This window comes from Dendropsophus ebraccatus, chromosome 10, assembly GCF_027789765.1.
Source record: "Dendropsophus ebraccatus isolate aDenEbr1 chromosome 10, aDenEbr1.pat, whole genome shotgun sequence".
Classification (NCBI taxonomy): domain Eukaryota; kingdom Metazoa; phylum Chordata; class Amphibia; order Anura; family Hylidae; genus Dendropsophus; species Dendropsophus ebraccatus.
Genome location: NC_091463.1, coordinates 92,517,245 through 92,535,296, shown reverse-complemented (window position 1 = coordinate 92,535,296; position 18,052 = coordinate 92,517,245). Strand labels below are relative to the sequence as shown.

Below are 18,052 nucleotides of genomic sequence, written 5' to 3'. Positions count from 1 at the left end.
GGATTGCTGGTCTATGCTCAATGTCTGACTCCTGGTGCCCCCACTAATATGCCGCGAGGGGACATCTCTTCTGCTTCTGGGCGTTGCTACCACCGAAGTAAATGAGCCGAGATGCAATACCAGAAACAAAACTACCCAATATACAGGTCTGTGCCTGCTAGGAAGAGGCGGTAGAACACACAGGACCCCTCAATCAGCTGATCACTGGGAGCCACACGACCATAAGCCTGGACCATGACCCCATGGCCTCTGTGCCTAGGACTCCTGCAAGTAACCATCCCCACCCAGTAACAGTCTGCTGTATAACTGGGTCAGGCTGAGCGCTGTATCCAGCAGCCAGGTACGGCGGTATATAGGTCAGCGTAGCTGTGCTGAGTCAGTGCCGCACTGTGCCACGGCAGCTCCTCTCTGTAGTAAAAGAGTCACAGAATATAAACCTCGGGGAGGCGTCACACATAGCCGTCCCTACAGACTTTGTCGTAGTTTTTTATAACTTTTTTCCCCTATGCTATGAGAGTACTCAGCACGTTCTAGATTTTAGATTTTTTCTGATTCTTTTCTGTAGGACAAGAAGACCCTGGACGTGTTATAAATAAGACATTCAGGGCACGTTACCTCCGAGCACTATTACTAGTTATATGTCATTATAAACTACAGAAGGGATGAGGAATATTGCTAATACTCCAGAGCTGCACTCACTATTCTGCTGGTGGGGTCACTGTGTACATACATGACATTACTTTTCCTGTACGGATCCTGAGTTACAACCTGTATTTTACTCCAGAGCTGCACTCACTATTCTGCTGGTAGGGTCACTGTGCACATACATTACTGATCCTGAGTTATATCCTGTATTATACTCCAGAGCTGCACTCCTTATTCTGCTGGTGGGGTCACTGTGTACATACATTACTGATCCTGAGTTACATCCTGTATTATACCCCAGAGCTGCACTCACTATTCTGCTGGTGGGGTCACAGTGTGTATATACATTACATTACTGATCCTGAGTTACATCCTGTATTATACTCCAGAGCTGCACTCACTATTCTGCTGGTAGGGTCACTGTGTACATACATTACATTACTGATCCTGAGTTATATCCTGTATTATACTCCAGAGCTGCACTCACTATTCTGCTGGTGGGGTCACTGTGTACATACATTACATTACTGATCCTGTACGGATCCTGAGTTACATCCTATATTATACTCCAGAGCTGCAATCACTATTCTGCTGGTGGGGTCACTGTGTACATACATTACATTACTGATCCTGAGTTACATCCTGTATTATACTCCAGAGCTGCACTCACTATTCTGCTGGTAGGGTCACCATGTACATACAGACATGTTCAGACACGTGTGTTGTAGATTTGGATCAGGTTTAATGACTAGTAACAGGACGACTGTACAGTACATTGTGCCGTCAGCGATATTTACAATGGAAGAATCGACAGAGTAACATTTCCGCTTCTAGGTCGATGTCAGGTGGTGACGGGTTTGTAGAAAATAGCTGCCCCCTCGAAGGATAATGTGCAAAAGGGGTTAAAGCGCGGAGGGAGGGAAAGGGGAGTGATCTAACTACAACTCCCAGCATGCCTGATACTCCACTGATCACTGTGGCAAAACCAAAGCCTATAGCATGCTGGGGGTTGTAGTTCTGTCACAGCCACAAAAGTCAGTGCTCCCTAAACCCTGCAACGCCCCATTGACTGGAAAACTCCTCCTCCCAGCACTACTCCTCCCAGCATCCCTCCCTGCCAGGGGATGAGACAATATTGTCAGTATTCACAGACAGATGTGTGACAGGAGGTTCCCAAGCCACATAGGGTACCTGTAGAGTATTAGGAAAACAGCGCCACCCTTGTCTATAGGTTGTCTCAGGTATTGCAGACAAATTAAAATAAATGGGTCTGACATGCAATACAGCACCCAACCTGTGGACGGCTGTGGCGCTGTTTAGTAAAGAAAGCACCCCTTTAGTATTGGCCGCTCAATCCGTGGTAGATCCAAGAAGTCATTCACATCAACCGTAACATAGGGAGTCTGGGAAAAAATTATGCAAAGTCGCTGTCCTCATCAGACTCTCTAGTGACACCTGCTGGTGGTACACTCACTGTACATCAATGACCTCTTAAAGGGAATGTGTCATCTTAATTTTCTATTACCGATTAGAGTCAGATACTAAAACATGTTCCTTTATTCTAATCTCTTATCATTTTCTGACTAACTTTTTTTTATTTCTCTGTTTGTACATTGTTACGGGGGCGGCCATCTTGCATGGGCTGTTCTTAACAGCATTTGGTGACAAGCTTTACAGCAAGCCCCGAGGACATAGACGACAATAGACAGACCCTGCCCTCTTAAGAGGATTTAAAACATTACTGAGCATGCTGTGACCTGTGAAGAGGTCACATGACGCTGCAACGCTGTACAGATCACTTTACAGCAGCCTCCTCTTATCACCACAGACACAACAGGAAGTCTCAGCTTAGTTTTAGCCCCAGTGGTGAGAATGAGAACTGCAAGATCTCAGGATTATTTTATAGTATAAATAGAAAAATTATCCAATGACACATTCCCTTTATAGAGCCACGAAACATAACTGGGGATTATCAGCCAAACCAGAACCTCCTTCAAAAGGAAGAGGATCTATGTGCCCAGCTGTGGACACTAACAAACTAAAAGGTTCCTTTAATTCAGCATCCAATAGACCGGCACTTATCCACAAAAATACTCAAGAGCTTCCTATGTTATCTACTCTATAGCTGGCCATACATCATATACAATTATTTGCCAATAGCACTGTATTAGGCAACCCTGGCCAATTGTTTAAAGTGTCACTGTCTTTTTTTTTTTTCTTTTTTGCAGAAATCAATAATCCAGGCGATTTTAAGAAACTTTGTAATTGGGTTTATTAGGCAAATCTGCCATTGTCTGCATTCAAAAAGACTTTCCCCAGGTCCCCCCCTCCCTCCTCTCTCATTCACTGCTCATTATCAGGAAATCTCGACTCTTCTACATCAGTCGGGCCCTGTGTAACCTATGGAGAGGGGAGGGGGGAGGAGGGAGATAAGTCGCCAGCAGAGAACAAAGGATTACACAGTGGGAGCTGTGTGAAAGCCAGTATTCAGAGGTCAGTGCTGACTTCAGAGGAGATAGCCCGGTGATGTAGCTGTAAATCAACTCTTTGTTGTCCTGTTTTTGGTGCCTCATCTCCCTCCACCTCTCCCTTCTCCATAGACAATCATGAAGGGGGGGGGGGGGGGGGGGGGGGAGAGCTGCAAACTGCTTTTTCATGATAAAAATACATTTTCCGGCTAATAAACCGAATTACAAAGTTTCTTAAAATCACCTGTACTATTGATTTCTGCAAAAAAATGTAAACAACAGTGACACTTTAATGTATATCTGGGTATACATCTGTTTCTGGGGAGATAAACTAACTCCCTTAGAGTATGGCGGCAGAAGCAGCTTAATTTCCCCCCTCTCCCCATTGAGAAAACATGATCACTCAGTTAAACGTGCATGTGTATGGGGTAGAGATCGGAGAACTAGGTAAACGGTCTGCTAATCTTATATGTATGGCCAGCTTTAGAGTTAAAGGGTTGTTGGGGCGATGGAATACAAAGCATACTCACCTAGCCCTGATCCCTCACCAACCGGCCATTCAATCCTCTCCCAGCCCCATTTCCTCTAATATGTGAATGGTCAGTCCTCCATGACTGCAGGACTGACATGGCAGAGTAAGCAGGAACTGTGGGGGCAACTGCTACAGTATGTTATTTATTTTTTAGGTACCCCACTCCTTTAGGGAGAAACATGTTGGAATAACCCTTTAAGGTTTCAGTACCTGGCTATGACCGTCAATCGGCTAATCCATCAGTCCCTGGCCCCATTAACGCCAGTTTCAAGGACTTTTACTGTACTAGAACATCTGCTTAGATACACTGCAGGTGCCAATGTATCGCGTCACTATCTGAAGCAGGAGAGTGAAATCCCATAATGACCAGCGAAGAGTTAATACGAGAGAAGACATTCAGCATCAGCGCGGACATGTCCAGGGGTCGTGGATTGTATTCATTCATCCGGCATCGGGAATTCCAAAATTTCCATCGATTTTCAAGGTCAACCATTCACAATGTGCAACAAAGAAAGGAAACCGGGGGAGTGAAGGGGTTAAATACTTACAAATGTAAAAAGATAGAAGAGAGGCGACCCGGAGCGGTGAGACGTAAAGTGCCCATAACATAAGAGATATGATTGGAGGAAATTTAGGGGGAGGGAGTGAACGTATAGTAAAACCGTCTGGTGGGCCGAGTGTGATCAGGGAGTGCGGCTCCTAGCAGAGCCTGGAGTGTTGTGCATGGCTAAGGCCCCCTGCTGGCCAGCGACATGAACTGCAGCCTCACACGCTGATCAACCAGAGGAAAAAGAAGGCAGCGATGATGAGGAAGAGGGAGTCGGGCAGTCCAAACATCCGTCCCTGGGGGAGTCCAGTGTCTGCAAGATGGAGAGAAGGAAGAGGCATGTCAATGGCGTCCTCTCTGAGCGAGTGATCAGCACTTCCCTGCCCCCCGCACAGAAGTCAAGGTATAAGGAGCGAACCCCATCCTGACCAAATTCAGGACCATTGTCTACTAGTCACCACTGGTCTTATACTACCGGGATGTGTATGATGTGTATCCTAGGGGAGAAGAGAGTAATTTATAATCATGTATCATGTCCACAGCAGCACAGAGGATTGAAATGAATTGTGCAGGCAATGTCTTTTGCTTTATACGACATGATAAAACTGTTAACAGCTACTATAGACGTTATCCATCAGCCAAAGAAGCATGGATCCCAATAACCATAACAGGATCCATGCATCATACCCACTGGTCATCGGGGGCACTGGAGGGGGGTCTCTATGCCCAGCACATGGGGGGGGGGGTGTCTCTATGCCCAGCACATGGGGGGGGAGGGGTCTCTATGCCCAGCACATGGGGGGGAGGGGTCTCTATGCCCAGCACATGGGGGGGGAGGGGTCTCTATGCCCAGCACATGGGGGGGGGGGTGTCTCTATGCCCAGCACATGGGGGGGGGTCTTCATGCTTAGCATCAGTTGATAAAATAAGGGTTTCATTCTAAAACATTTTCTATTTTCCTGATTCAGAAAGACTGAAATATGGCCGCCCGGGTCATATCCAGCCTAGATGTAGTGGCCAAGATGCCCAAAACCGCAAGTAACCTCTTCTGGGCAGACTGTGTGCCTTCTGTAGAAGTAATAGGGAGTTATGGAATCAGTGTGGTCATGTATCTCCCATCCACATCTATGGGAATTAAGGAAACTTGGCTCCTCTGGTGGCTGCAACGGGGCCAGATGAAGTTCGGGGAGCTGTGCTAGAATCGGCGAGGGTCCTATTAGATAGGATCCACAGCTATCAGACATTTATAGCATATCATGTGGACAGGAATATAATATAATATATATATATTAGTGTGTGTGTGTGTATATACACACCGTTGTGGTATAGGTTAGTGCTATATAAGCACAAGCAATATTACATGTTTAAACCTAAGCGTTTCAACAGCGCCACCTAGTAGCCACCTCACACAGGCCCGGATGATGCGATGACAGGGCTGAGGTCTTTGGGTTGTTACCCCTTGGGGGAGTTAGTAAATACCCAGCAGTATAAGCATTCAGTCCCGGTGAGTGAGGTGCAGAGGACGTACCTGCACGAGGAGCAGTGAAATCATTAGTGTTAAAGACTGTAGTAAAAAAGCCAAAAGGGAAAGCACCGATGCCGAAGGACATGTGGAAGCCGGTGTCTGTGAACCCCGGGACTCCCTGCAAAACGGAGAGAAGAGACATTAAGAAAAGCTTATTAAGATCAATCAAACCAGCAATCACCGAGTGTAAGAAACCAAATAAGTCTGATCCCAGTCTGATAAGTGACATCCCAGTGCTGCCCCCTCAGGGCAGGAAGGAGAATACAGCCAGCAATCACAGCCTGTACAACAGCGCCCCCTGCCTGCTGAAAGGAAAGGCTGCACTCAAACTAAAGAAAGAGAAGATCTTCTGAACACTGGTGCTAGGCCCTGCTCACCCTCCTATCAGAATATATATATATGTTGCAGTGAAATGATAGAATAAGGGATTTTAACAAATTCCAGGAAATGATGAAATGACCGCGCCGTTCCATCATTTCCCTAGGGGATTGATCAAATGCCTGACCCCTTTAAGGGAAATGATGGAATGAACGATCAAGTCGGCCAGCTCTATGTTTGGCGGCGGAGGTGGACATCAGGAGAAGAGCGGCACACCTCCCCGGCAGGCATATGGCGGCAGGAGAGCGGAGCGGCACACCTCCCGGCAGGCATATAGCGGCGGGGGAGCAGAGCGGCACACCTTCCGGAAGGCATATGGCAGCGGGGGAGCAGAGCGGCACACCTCCCCGGCAGGCATATGGCTGCGGGAGAGCGGAGCGGCACACCTCCCAGCAGGCATATAGCGGTGGGGGAGCAGAGCGGCACACCTCCCCGGCAGGCATATGGCGGTGGGAGAGCGGAGCGGCACACCTCCCAGCAGGCATATAGCGGCGGGGGAGCAGAGCGGCACACCTTCTGGAAGGCATATGGTGGCGGGGGAGCAAAGCGGCACACCTCCCGGAAGGCATATGGTGGCGGCGCGGACGGGGAGCAGAGCGGCACACCTCCTCAGCAGGAATATGGCGGCGGGGGAGCGGAGCACCTCCCCGCAGGCATATGGCGGCGGGGGAGCGGAGCGACACACCACCCCGCAGGCATATGGCGGCGGGGCAGCGGAGCGGTACACCTCCCCGCAGGCATTTGTCGGCGAGGGAGCAGAGCACCATACCTGCCAGCAAGCATATGGCAGCGGGGTGGACAGGGGAGCAGAGCGGCAAACCTCCCGGCAGGCATGCGGCTTTGGGGCGGACGGGGACCAGAGCGGACGGGCCAGGGGAGCAGGAGGCATGGCGGGGCAGATGGGACCGGGGGCAGACAGGGAGCAGAGCACCACACCTGCCAGCAGGCATATGGCAGCGGACTGGGAGCAGAGCGGCACACCTCCCGGCAGGCATATGGCGGCGGGGGCAGACGGCGAGTGGAGCAGACAGGCCGGGGAAGCAGGAAGCAGCAGAGGCGGATGGGGAGCAAAGCGGACAGGCCAGGGGGAGCAGAGGGGTGATACGGTAAGCAAATTCTATGTCGCAGGGGGATTTGATCAAATCCCTGATTTGACTGCAACACCCACACATATGACATCACAACCATGTGACCATTCACCTACGCAAGCGCAGACTTACCCCTCCTGCTCTGGTCTCTGGTTCCGGCCTCTGTCCCTGAGGTCGTGGAGGAGTCTTTAACCTGAAAAGAATAGAAGAGGATAAGTCTCCTGTGTTACTGAACCTCTCACATGTAGGAGGTGGGTGATACATTGTAACAGAGGTACAGGGTGGGCACCGTCCTGGGTGCACATCCCCCGGGATCATTCCGCCTCACTATATGGCAGGATGTGAGTACCGGGCACTTATCACACAGTCACGGCTCATCGCGCCGTGAGGTCAATGTGGGGTTTAGGTCACATGTCTGACAGCGAGGTAGGACTGAACTGCTGTCTGTTTCCAAGAGCGACCGGAAGGATCCGGAAAGCAGCTCAGTATATGATGAGAGAAGAGATGTGACACTGTGACAAGACACAATAAAGTTGGTGCATTATTTTTACATATAGGCTATGTTCACACAAGCTAAGGACAACGGCCGTTGTAGTGAGTGTCAAACAATGGCTGCTGTGCGTTGATTTGAATACAATATTTAATGTAACGGCCAGAAATAATTGAAAGTTGTTCAGTACACTGTGTGAACGACCGTTGTTTGAACTGACTTCAATTCAATGGATTTCTCTATGACAAGAACGGCCGTTCTTTTCATACAAAACATATTGTGTGAACATAGCCATAACGTGAAGCATCTGGGCTGTGTCCCATCCTCACCTGGGGTCCTGCTGGTTACTGTCCCCTCGGCCATAGATTGGGATGACATTCTCTCGGCTGACCGACGCCTTACACACGGGACACTCCTGACGCTCCGGCCGTGTCTCAAACCACTAAAGAGAACAAAGAGGATAAATACACTGAATAATAACAGGCAGGATGTACAGTGCAGCAACAAGATACATACAGAGATATAACATAATACACTGAATAATAACAGGCAGGATGTACAGTGCAGCAACAAGATACATACTATGAGATATAACACAGTACACTATATACATAGAAGCATCCGGCCTCCCCCACTACTAGCACATCCCATAATATGGAGTCACTACCGCTATACAGAACCGCCCTGGTATCAGTGACTGCTATACAGCCCTATATTACAGCACCGCCCTGGTATCAGTGACCGCTATACACCCCTCTATTACAGCACCGCCCTGGTATCAGTGACTGCTATACAGCCCTATATTACAGCACCGCCCTGGTATCAGTGACTGCTATACAGCCCTATATTACAGCACCGCCCTGGTATCAGTGACTGCTATACAGCCCTATATTACAGCACCGCCCTGGTATCAGTGACCGCTATACACCCCTCTATTACAGCACTGCCCTGGTATCAGTGACCGCTATACACCCCTCTATTACAGCACCGCCCTGGTATCAGTGACCGCTATACACCCCTCTATTACAGCACCGCCCTGGTATCAGTGACCGCTATACAGTCCTTTACTATAGCACCGACCTGGTATCAGTGACCGCTATACAGTCCTTTACTATAGCACCGACCTGGTATCAGTGACCGCTATACAGCCCTATATTACAGCACCGCCCTGGTATCAGTGACTGCTATACAGCCCTATATTACAGCACCGCCCTGGTATCAGTGACCGCTATACACCCCTCTATTACAGCACCGCCCTGGTATAGAATGACCTCTTTCTGCTGGATGGTATCACTCTGTATCACTACTCTCTCAGGAGGAGCCGCTACCTTCATGCAGAGGCTTCCCGTCTCTCTTATAACAGTGTCGGAGGCTGATGACTAATGGCAGCCGCTTACACCATCGAGAGGATTGTGAAATGTTACGGAGGTTGCATAATACTCCGCTATACAGCAGCTGCAGGAGGCAGAGCAGCCGGGCTATCAGTCCTGACGTATCTTATATAATGGCCGATCACTGAGGTATACACCAAGGCTTCAGTCTAAGGGTCAGACTATAGGTGATGGTGTATCCTGCAGCTGTCCGGGAATTCTGGGAGTTGTAGTTTTGCAGCAGTAGGAGGACCAGTGCTATACAGGGACAGTAATGGGTCCCGGTTACTGAGGTCTGTGTATTCTCTCGCCCTGGTACAGCTGCATTAAAGAGGAACTCCGGCAGCAATTTTATTTTTCTTTTAAATCAACTGTTGTCAAAAAGTTATATAGATTTGTAATTTACTTCAATTTGAAAATCTCAGGTCTTCCAGTACTTATCAGCTGCTGTATGTCCTGCAGGAAGTGGTGTATTCTCTCCAGTCTGACACAGTGCTCTCTGCTGCCACCTCTGTCCATGTCAGGAACTGTCCAGAGCAGGAGAGGTTTTCTCTGGGGACTTGCTGCTGCTCTGGACAGTTCCTGATATGGACAGCGGTGGCAACAGAGAGCACTGTGTCAGACTGGAGAGAATATACCACTTTCTGCAGGACATACAGCAACTGATAAGTACTGGAATTCTGGTGATTTTCAAATATAAGTAAATTATATCTATATAACTCTTTGAAACCAGTTGATTTGTATGAAAAACATCATAACATGAGCCTTTAGGGACATTTCTAATATACAAAGCGACTTCTTTCCCTTCTCACACTGAGCGCGGCGGCTCCGATTACTTCATGTGGCCTTACTACTCCGCAGGTCTCACAATGACTATTAAAAGGGGTTGTCCAGCGAAAAAAAATTTTCTTTAAAATCAACTGGTGTCAGAAAGTTATATAGATTTGTAATTTACTTCTATAAAAAAATCTCAAGTCTTCCAGTACTTATCAGCTGCTGCATGTCCTGCAGGAAACGTTGTTTTATTTTAGTCTGACACAGTGCTCTCTGCTGACATCTCTGGCCGAGACAGGAAAAGTCCAGAGCAGGAGAGGTTTTCTATCGGGATTCACAGAAAACCAAGACAGAGTTCCTGTCTCGGCCAGAGATGTCAGCAAAGAGCACTGTGTCAGACTGAAAATAAAACAACATATCCTGCAGGACATACAGCAGCTAATAAGTATGGGAGGACTTGAGATTTTTTAATAGAAGTAAATTACAAATCTATATAAAACTTTCTGACGCCAGCTGATTTGAAAGAAAAATATTTTCGTTGGACAACCCCTTTAAACAGTCAGCACAACCACTATGTTCACGTGCAGGAGGCCGTAGCCAAGTATTGGGGGTCATAGGATATTACAAGCATTGTACAGGGTCTATGAGTGATATCAGGGGTCCGACCTTAACAGAGTCCCTCCATGTAAGTGAATGGTCACAGATGTGACATGTATCCCGTCACCACATCTGTCTACAGCAGCTTGCTGATGGTTTCCAGTCTACAATGAGCAATATACACAGAATAGGACTTACCTGATGGAGACAGGGCCAGCTGAAAAGAGAGGAAGGAGACAAGGTGAGCAATGGCGGCCATGTCTGTAATACAATGAATATGGAAGACAGTGGAGACATGTATGAGAGGCAAATTCAATATACTATCTCCTATAGGGAAATGAGATGGGGCTGACCAGGAGACCCCCGGATCCACAGCCTCTATGCAGCTGTCTCCAATCTTTGGCTCTCACTCGCTGGCTGTCCGGGCATGCTGAGAGTTGTAGTGATACAACAGCTGGAGAGCCAAAGGTTGTAGACGACTAATATAGAAGCCGTCTGTGTGAAACCTGCAGAACTGGAAAGTCATGAGTACATGGCGGCGCGTGTCTCCGTGATGCAGAACAGTCACCTCCATTACTGACCCCAGGCACCGGGCTGACGCAGCACTGTCTGTATACTCTATAGGAGCGTCACACATCCTGCCGCCCTCCAACTACTACACAACTACAACCCCTATCATGCCTGGATGGATAAAGAGTGTCCAGACATGATGGGACTGTATCTCTCTAACAGCTGGAGGGCGGCAGCTTGTGCCCCAGTGATCTATAGGATACAATAGTGAGGAAGTGTAAGGACCTGGTATATGCCCCCATACTGCTATCCTACAGATGTGCTGGGCGAGCGGGGGGGGGGTTAAATCCACATTCCTGTGGCTCTAAAGTGTCACAGAGGTGTGGCCAGGTACTGGACTGCGCAGGCCCCTCCTGTATGACACTTCAGAGTGGTAACAAAAAGTTTTTTAAAGGGGCTGTTCACCCACAAAAAAAAATTCTTTCAGATGAACTGGTGCTAGATTTGTAATTTACTTTTATTAAAAAAAAAGTCTTCCAGTACTTATCAGCTGCTGTATGTCCTGCAGGAAGTGGTGTATTCTTTCCACTCTGACACAGTGCTCTCTGCTGCCACCTCTGTCCATGTCAGGAAATGTCCAGAGCAGCAACAAATCCCCATAGAAAACCTCTCCTGCTCTCCAGACTGGAAAGGATACACCACTTCCTGCAGGACATGCAGCAGCTGATAAGTACCATGGCCATGTTTTTCTAATCCTGGATAACCCCTCGGATGAATCGGATGTTTTAGGACTACTTTTAGCCACACCCCATTTCTTTAAAAGGAGTAATCCAGGTTTAGAAAAGCGTGACCAAAGTGTCTACATAGTGGGAGGGGCTTGAAGGGATTATCCAGGATTATCAACGCCACTTTTGTCCTCAGTATGTGTGCGGTACTGCAGCTCGGTGACACACAGCCTGATGTATATACTCGGTCCAGGGGTCTGGATTTAAAGGGATAAACCAAGAGGTCTGACCACAGGGCCCAATGACTAACATGACTGGTTCCCATTTGAAGGGGCTGCATACCAATAGGTCTGACCACAGAGCCCACCCATTCAGTGCAAAACTGCAACCTTCAGCTCTCAGGGCATGCTGGGAGTTGTAGTTTAGCAACAGGGAGAGCCACAGGTTAGGAAACACTGCCCTATCCTATGAAGAGGCCATATTGAATGTAGAGGAAAGCCCCTTTAAGTCTCATTGTGTGACCCCAGAATATCTCAGTGCCCCCCTACTACTCCTTATCAACGGACAGAACGACAGTGACGTAAAGTGCGCCCAGACACCTGCCATCTCCTCAGACACTCACCAGTATAGATGGCCGCATACACTGACCACCGGCTCCCGGGCTGTCTCCAGGCAGATATTACATTCATAGGCCGCACCGGGGCTGCCAGCAGCCGCCGCCATGGCAACCGAGAGACCGGAACCTAGCCGGGCACAGGCGGAGCCCAACGGGAGAGGTCAAACACCTGATTGGAGAAAGCCGTAACCCAGTCTGACACCTGATTGGTCCAAAAGCCTTTACTTCAAAATCACAACCGTTTATTGGATAGCGTTTGTCCCGCCTTAGTTGTTTGATGCAATTTGTTGTAATCCCTGAAAGAAAGCGTTGATTGGCTGATGTGCGGAACATAGGGCGGTGAGTGGGCGGGACGGCTGTCTGTCAAAAACGAGCCCCGCCCTGTTTATGTGTATTACATAATCACATGGCATCTAGAAATAACGAGTGTTTTTTTTGTCTGTTTTAAATAACTTTATGGACACAAAGTATAAAGGACAATGAACAATCCTTCAAGACCATGATATGAGGACGATTCAGTATTTCTACATTTTTCACATGAATAATTTTTTAATTTTTTTTCTAATTCATAAGAAGTCCTCTAGCTGTGGTGATTTTTGTTATGGATGCTATGCTATGGATAGGGTATAACTGGGGGTCCGACCACCATGACCCCAACTGAGAACAGGGCCCAATCGCACCACAATAAACGCCACGCTCACCGAGACTTCTCAGTCAGTCGCCATGACCATTGCTCCAGTTACACTCTATGGGGCCGCCAAACGCTTCCAAGCACTGAACTCGGAAGTGTCTGACAACCACGTAGGGAATGAATGGAGCGCCATTCATTGTGAAGACGCTTTGTTTTTGAGTGTCACTGTCGTTACAAAACAGAGAGACCTGTCAAAAGTTTTGATCAGTATTCAGACCAGTACATATTGTAAGAACCAACCAGCCAAATCGGTTGGGCTCTATAGACTTATATACACTATCAGTCAAAGTCATTGCAATTGCGTTCGTACGTTATTCTAGTTAAAAGTCAAAGATGGGCGTGTGTTTAACTTAAAGGGGAACTCTAGGTTGTGGTGATTTTTGGCTGGGGAGAAGGAGGATGAAAGAAGTAACATGCACTCACCACTCCTGCTCTTGGTCCTCCGGCTTCTGGGTCTGGGATGTGACGTTCCAGGCCCGCTCAGCCAGTCAGCGACCATAGAAGTATCTGGCCTCAGCTGCTGACTGGCTGAGCGGGCCTGGCACGTCACATCCCAGGTCCCCACTCAGACCCAGAAGCCGGAGGACCGGCACCAGCGCTGGAGCAGGAGTGGTGAGTGCATGTTACTTCTTTCCTCCACCTTCTCCCCAGCCAAAAATCACCACAACCCAGAGTTCTTCATTAATTTTAGTACAAAGGGAGGTGAAAAAACAGTACTATGTGTGAGCAACCTAAAATAATGGCCGCTGTTTGCGCAATAACGTTCACAAATTAATGACATAGAAACATAGAAAAAGACCACTGGGTCCACCTAGTCGGCCCTTTTAGTATTTGCCTTCTTATTATCTTAGTATACATATATGTATATACCAGGCATGTTTAAATTCTGTTATTGTAGATTTACCAAACACATCTGCTGGAAGTTTGTTCCAAGCATCAACTACTCTTTCAGTAAAGTAATATTTTCTCATGACATGGAGAGAAAGGAGCTGTTGCACATCACACCTATGGCTGACACTAATGCCACTCGGGTATATAATTTGATCAAACCATATTGCCCCATGTACCACATGCCGGTCTCCTGGTTCACATGGGTCCCTACACTAACTCCACACTGTGTCAGTCAGCGACCGCCAACCCTGCAAAGGGTGCACAAACAGGGAAGGGAGGCCATGGAATGGCCCTGCAACCCCAATGTCACAGGACTAAACCCAAAGTGCCCCCCCAAAACCCAGTTGGCATCACCGGCAGAGAAAGCTGCCCCCAAACAAAACAAGTGTGAAATCATTACTGCTGTAGATAGAATGGGAAAGATAGGAGGCACTGACATGTGAGCACAGGTGTCTCCTGCTAATTTGGGTCATGTGGGTCTTTTATGTCTGCCAACTGCTCAGAAAAGGGAGAAAAATAAAATATGACATGGAGAGAAAGGAGCTGCTGCACCTCACACCTATGGCTGACACTAATGCCGCTCGGCTACATTTAAAAACCAACGCCAGGATGTTGGTATATAATTTGATCAAACCATATTGCCCCATGTACCACATGCCGGTCTCCTGGTTCACATGGGTCCCTACACTAACTCCACACTGTGTCGGTCAGCAACCGCCAACCCCGCAAAGCGAGCACAAACAGGGAAGGGACCCATGTGAACCAGGAGACTGGCACGTGGTACATGGGGCAATATGGTTTGATCAAATTATATACCAACATCCTGGCGTTGGCTTTTAAATGTAGCCGAGCGGCATTAGTGTCAGCCATAGGTGTGATGTGCAGCAGCTCCTTTTTCTCCATGTTGTATTATTTTCTCACGTCGCTTCTGATCTTCCCCCCTTGGTGCTGATTGCGGGAACCAAGCAGTGCTTAAAAAAAAGCACTGTGCCACCAGAATCCTGCGCTGGTGCCAATTGGCTAATGTAAAAAAAAAAAAAAACATGGGGGAGATTTATCAAACATGGCGTAAAGTGAAACTGGCTCAGTCGCCCCTAGCAACCAATCAGATTCCAACTTTCATTTTTCAAAGAGTCTGTGAGGAATGAAAGGTGGAATCTGATTGGTTGCTAGGGGCATCTGGGCCGGTTTCACTTTACACCATGTTTGATAAATCTCCCCCTATGTACATTGGTAAATGTTACATTCGCTTTAAGACCCATGCAGGTGTGTAGTGTCGGACTGGCCCACCAGAGGACCTGAGATTCCTCCGGTGGGCCGCCAGCTTTAGAACTTGCACTATCAATGACTGACATGTCGTTTCTACCTGGTTCTTCATAGGTGGGCCCCAGATACCCCAGTCCAACACTGCATTGGGAATGGAGGGGGAAGCCCAGGCTCCAGGCTTTTCTATCATGGGTGGTAAAACCTGCGGAGTCATGCGGAGCCCTTTTTCATCTCTTCTATGGGGCCGAATCACTTCTAGATTAAAGTCATTGACTTCTACAAGAAGAAAGCCACAAATCCAACCAATATATACAACAATAGGCTGCTATACTTGGGCTGCGGTGTGACATGACTCAGGTATGCAGCAGTCAATGACTTTCCATGATGCATATTGGGGCGTGGAGCTCACCACCCCGCAGCTACACCTTATATCTCTGAATACACATGTTGCTCCGGTGAGAGGAAATACAATAGCTTTAGCCGCGGGTTATTAGCAGAGGTGCTACTATATTTATATGTGAATGATTCATTGACAATGATCATCATCATACATATGTACTGTGACACAACGCAGGCTATGGAGCAGCACACAATAAATGAGAACATTCACCGTATATAACATGGCAGTACAATATACAGCCCAGGCTTCTCTATGATGGGATAGCATATCACATGCCACACTAACTTACCTGCAAACTAAAAAAACAGGTCAGAGTTTCAGAGACCATAGGCAGACAAAGGGAAATGGGAACACTGAGAGTGGATTACAGGGTGTCTCTTCTTTATGACCATTTAAAGGGGTACTCCAGCTAAAATATTTTTCTTTCAAACCAACTGGTATCAGAAAGTTTTATAGATTTGTAATTTACTTCTATTTAAAAAATCTCAAGTCTTCTCATACTTATCAGCCACTGTATGTCATGCAGGAAGCGATGTATACTTTCCAGTGTGATACAGTGCTCTCTGCTGCCACCTCTGTCCATGTCAGGAACTGTCCAGAGCAGCAGCAAATACACATAGAAAACCTCTCCTGCTCTGGACAGTTCCTGACATGGACAGAGGTGGCGGTAGAGAGTGCTGTGTCAGACTGGAAATAATACACCACTTCCTGCAGGACATACAGCAGCTGATAAGTATAGGAAGACTTGAGACTTTTAAATAGAAGTAAAAGACAAATCTATTTCACTTTCTGAAACCTGTTGATTTGAAAGAAAAAGATTTTCGCTGGATAACCCCTTTAAGATGGTCAAGTTTCTGAGCAGGTTGTGGCAGTCCAGGATGGCCGTATTCTCCATTCCCAGCATAAGATGAAACCTGATTAGACTTAAAGGGGTTTTCCAATTATAACATTTATCATCCATCCAAAAAGATAAATGTGTGATCGCTGGGGGTCTGACTCTTGTGAGAATGACAGTCTCCATGTGCTCCCGGACATTGCACGGCCACCAATACTTTTACTGCCACGGGCAAGATGGAGATTGTGTGTGGCAGCTGAAGTGCCTGAGGTTGCTGAGGGTCCTGGCAGCCGGACACACATTTATTAGCCTTGGGTCAGTGATACATAATATTAGGCCCAGGCCTCCTGGATTACGCTTCAGTATGGACCCCAAGAAATACTGAGCTCATCCTCCAGGACGTCCAGAAAGGGGCCGGATTAAAAACATTTCAGTGAATGGGTATCCTGGGTACTACCTTATCTTGCACAGGCTGTGGGCATGTGTGACTTATCTGAGGGTCCCCCTAAACAGTCATCCACTGTTTGATGAGCGAACCGGGTTCAGGTTCGAGTCAATCCGAACCCGAACGATCGGCATTTGATTAGCTGGGGCTGCTGAAGTTGGATAAAGCTCTAAGGTTGTCTGGAAAACATGGATACAGCCAATGACTATATCCATGATTTCCACGTAGCCTTAGGGCTTTATCCAACTTCAGCAGCCACCGCTAATCAAATGCCGAAAGTTCGGGTTCGGATGGACTCGAGCATGCTCCAGGTTTGCTCATCTCTAGTCATAATGTTTGTTGGTTATGTTACCAGATGTGACATTAGTTCATACAGACCCTACAGAGGCCTAAGCTGTAAAGATAAGTGAATTTACAGTAATAACAAAGCAAATCCGCTCATCAGCCAGCTTCCTTTTACCTCACTGCCTCTCCTCCCCGGGTGGTGGGAAAAGCTGGATCCAGTCCTGGGAAACTTCTCCTAGTTTCCCAGGACAGGATCCAGCTTTTCCCAGCACTCAGCAAGTGTCAGTCAGGTAAAAGGCAGCCGGCTGATGAGCGGATTGCAGAGATAACGGCTTCGGTATTACTGTAAAATCACGTCTTGGGTTTTTGAAGGTTAGGCCTAAGACTCCCACAAAAGCCAGACAACATCCCTATAGAACCAAGCCCCAACCCAACATACCCATAGACCTGAGCCCCCCGCCAAAGGACTATGTGGAAGAAGTGAGACCTGGATTTGCCCACATAGTGCTACTAACATATTGTCCAGCTGCAATCCAGACCCATTGCAATGCAGGGACTAAATCTGAAGGCTATGGGGGAGATTTATCAACCATGGTGTAAAGTGAAACTGGCTCAGTTGCCCCTAGCAACCAATCAGATTCCACCTTTCATTTTCCAAAGAGTGTGTGAGGAATGAAAGGTGGAATCTGATTGGTTGCTAGGGGCAACTGAGCCAATTTCACTTTACACCATGATTGATAAATCTCCCTCTATACTTTTGTATTACTGTTAGGTTCCCGTTTACAACAACTCACAACTCACCACGGACACCGCTTGAAATTCCGCCAGTCCCATTGATTTAATAGGATGTCTCACGTGCCTCTGCTCTCCACATTGACATGTCAATTCTTTGGGCCGGAGGCACATGAGACATCCTATTGAAACAGTGGGGCAGGCAGAATTTCAAGCGGGGTCTGCGGCACACTGCTTAAAAA

At 47.7% G+C, this 18,052-nt stretch overlaps 1 protein-coding gene across 1 annotated transcript; it reads right to left on the bottom strand.

Annotated features, from left to right (window-relative positions):
- Window positions 1–3,278: 3,278 nt before the first annotated feature.
- On the bottom strand, window positions 3,279–12,442 carry RNF5 (ring finger protein 5). Its single transcript, XM_069944263.1, has 6 exons — window positions 12,272–12,442; window positions 10,613–10,631; window positions 8,003–8,115; window positions 7,316–7,376; window positions 5,721–5,835; window positions 3,279–4,505 (listed from the first exon to the last, which is right to left on the bottom strand). Exons 1-6 carry the CDS (start codon window positions 12,370–12,372, stop codon window positions 4,411–4,413), a joined length of 504 nt encoding a protein of 167 aa, XP_069800364.1. The 5' UTR covers window positions 12,373–12,442; the 3' UTR covers window positions 3,279–4,410.
- Window positions 12,443–18,052: the final 5,610 nt, after the last annotated feature.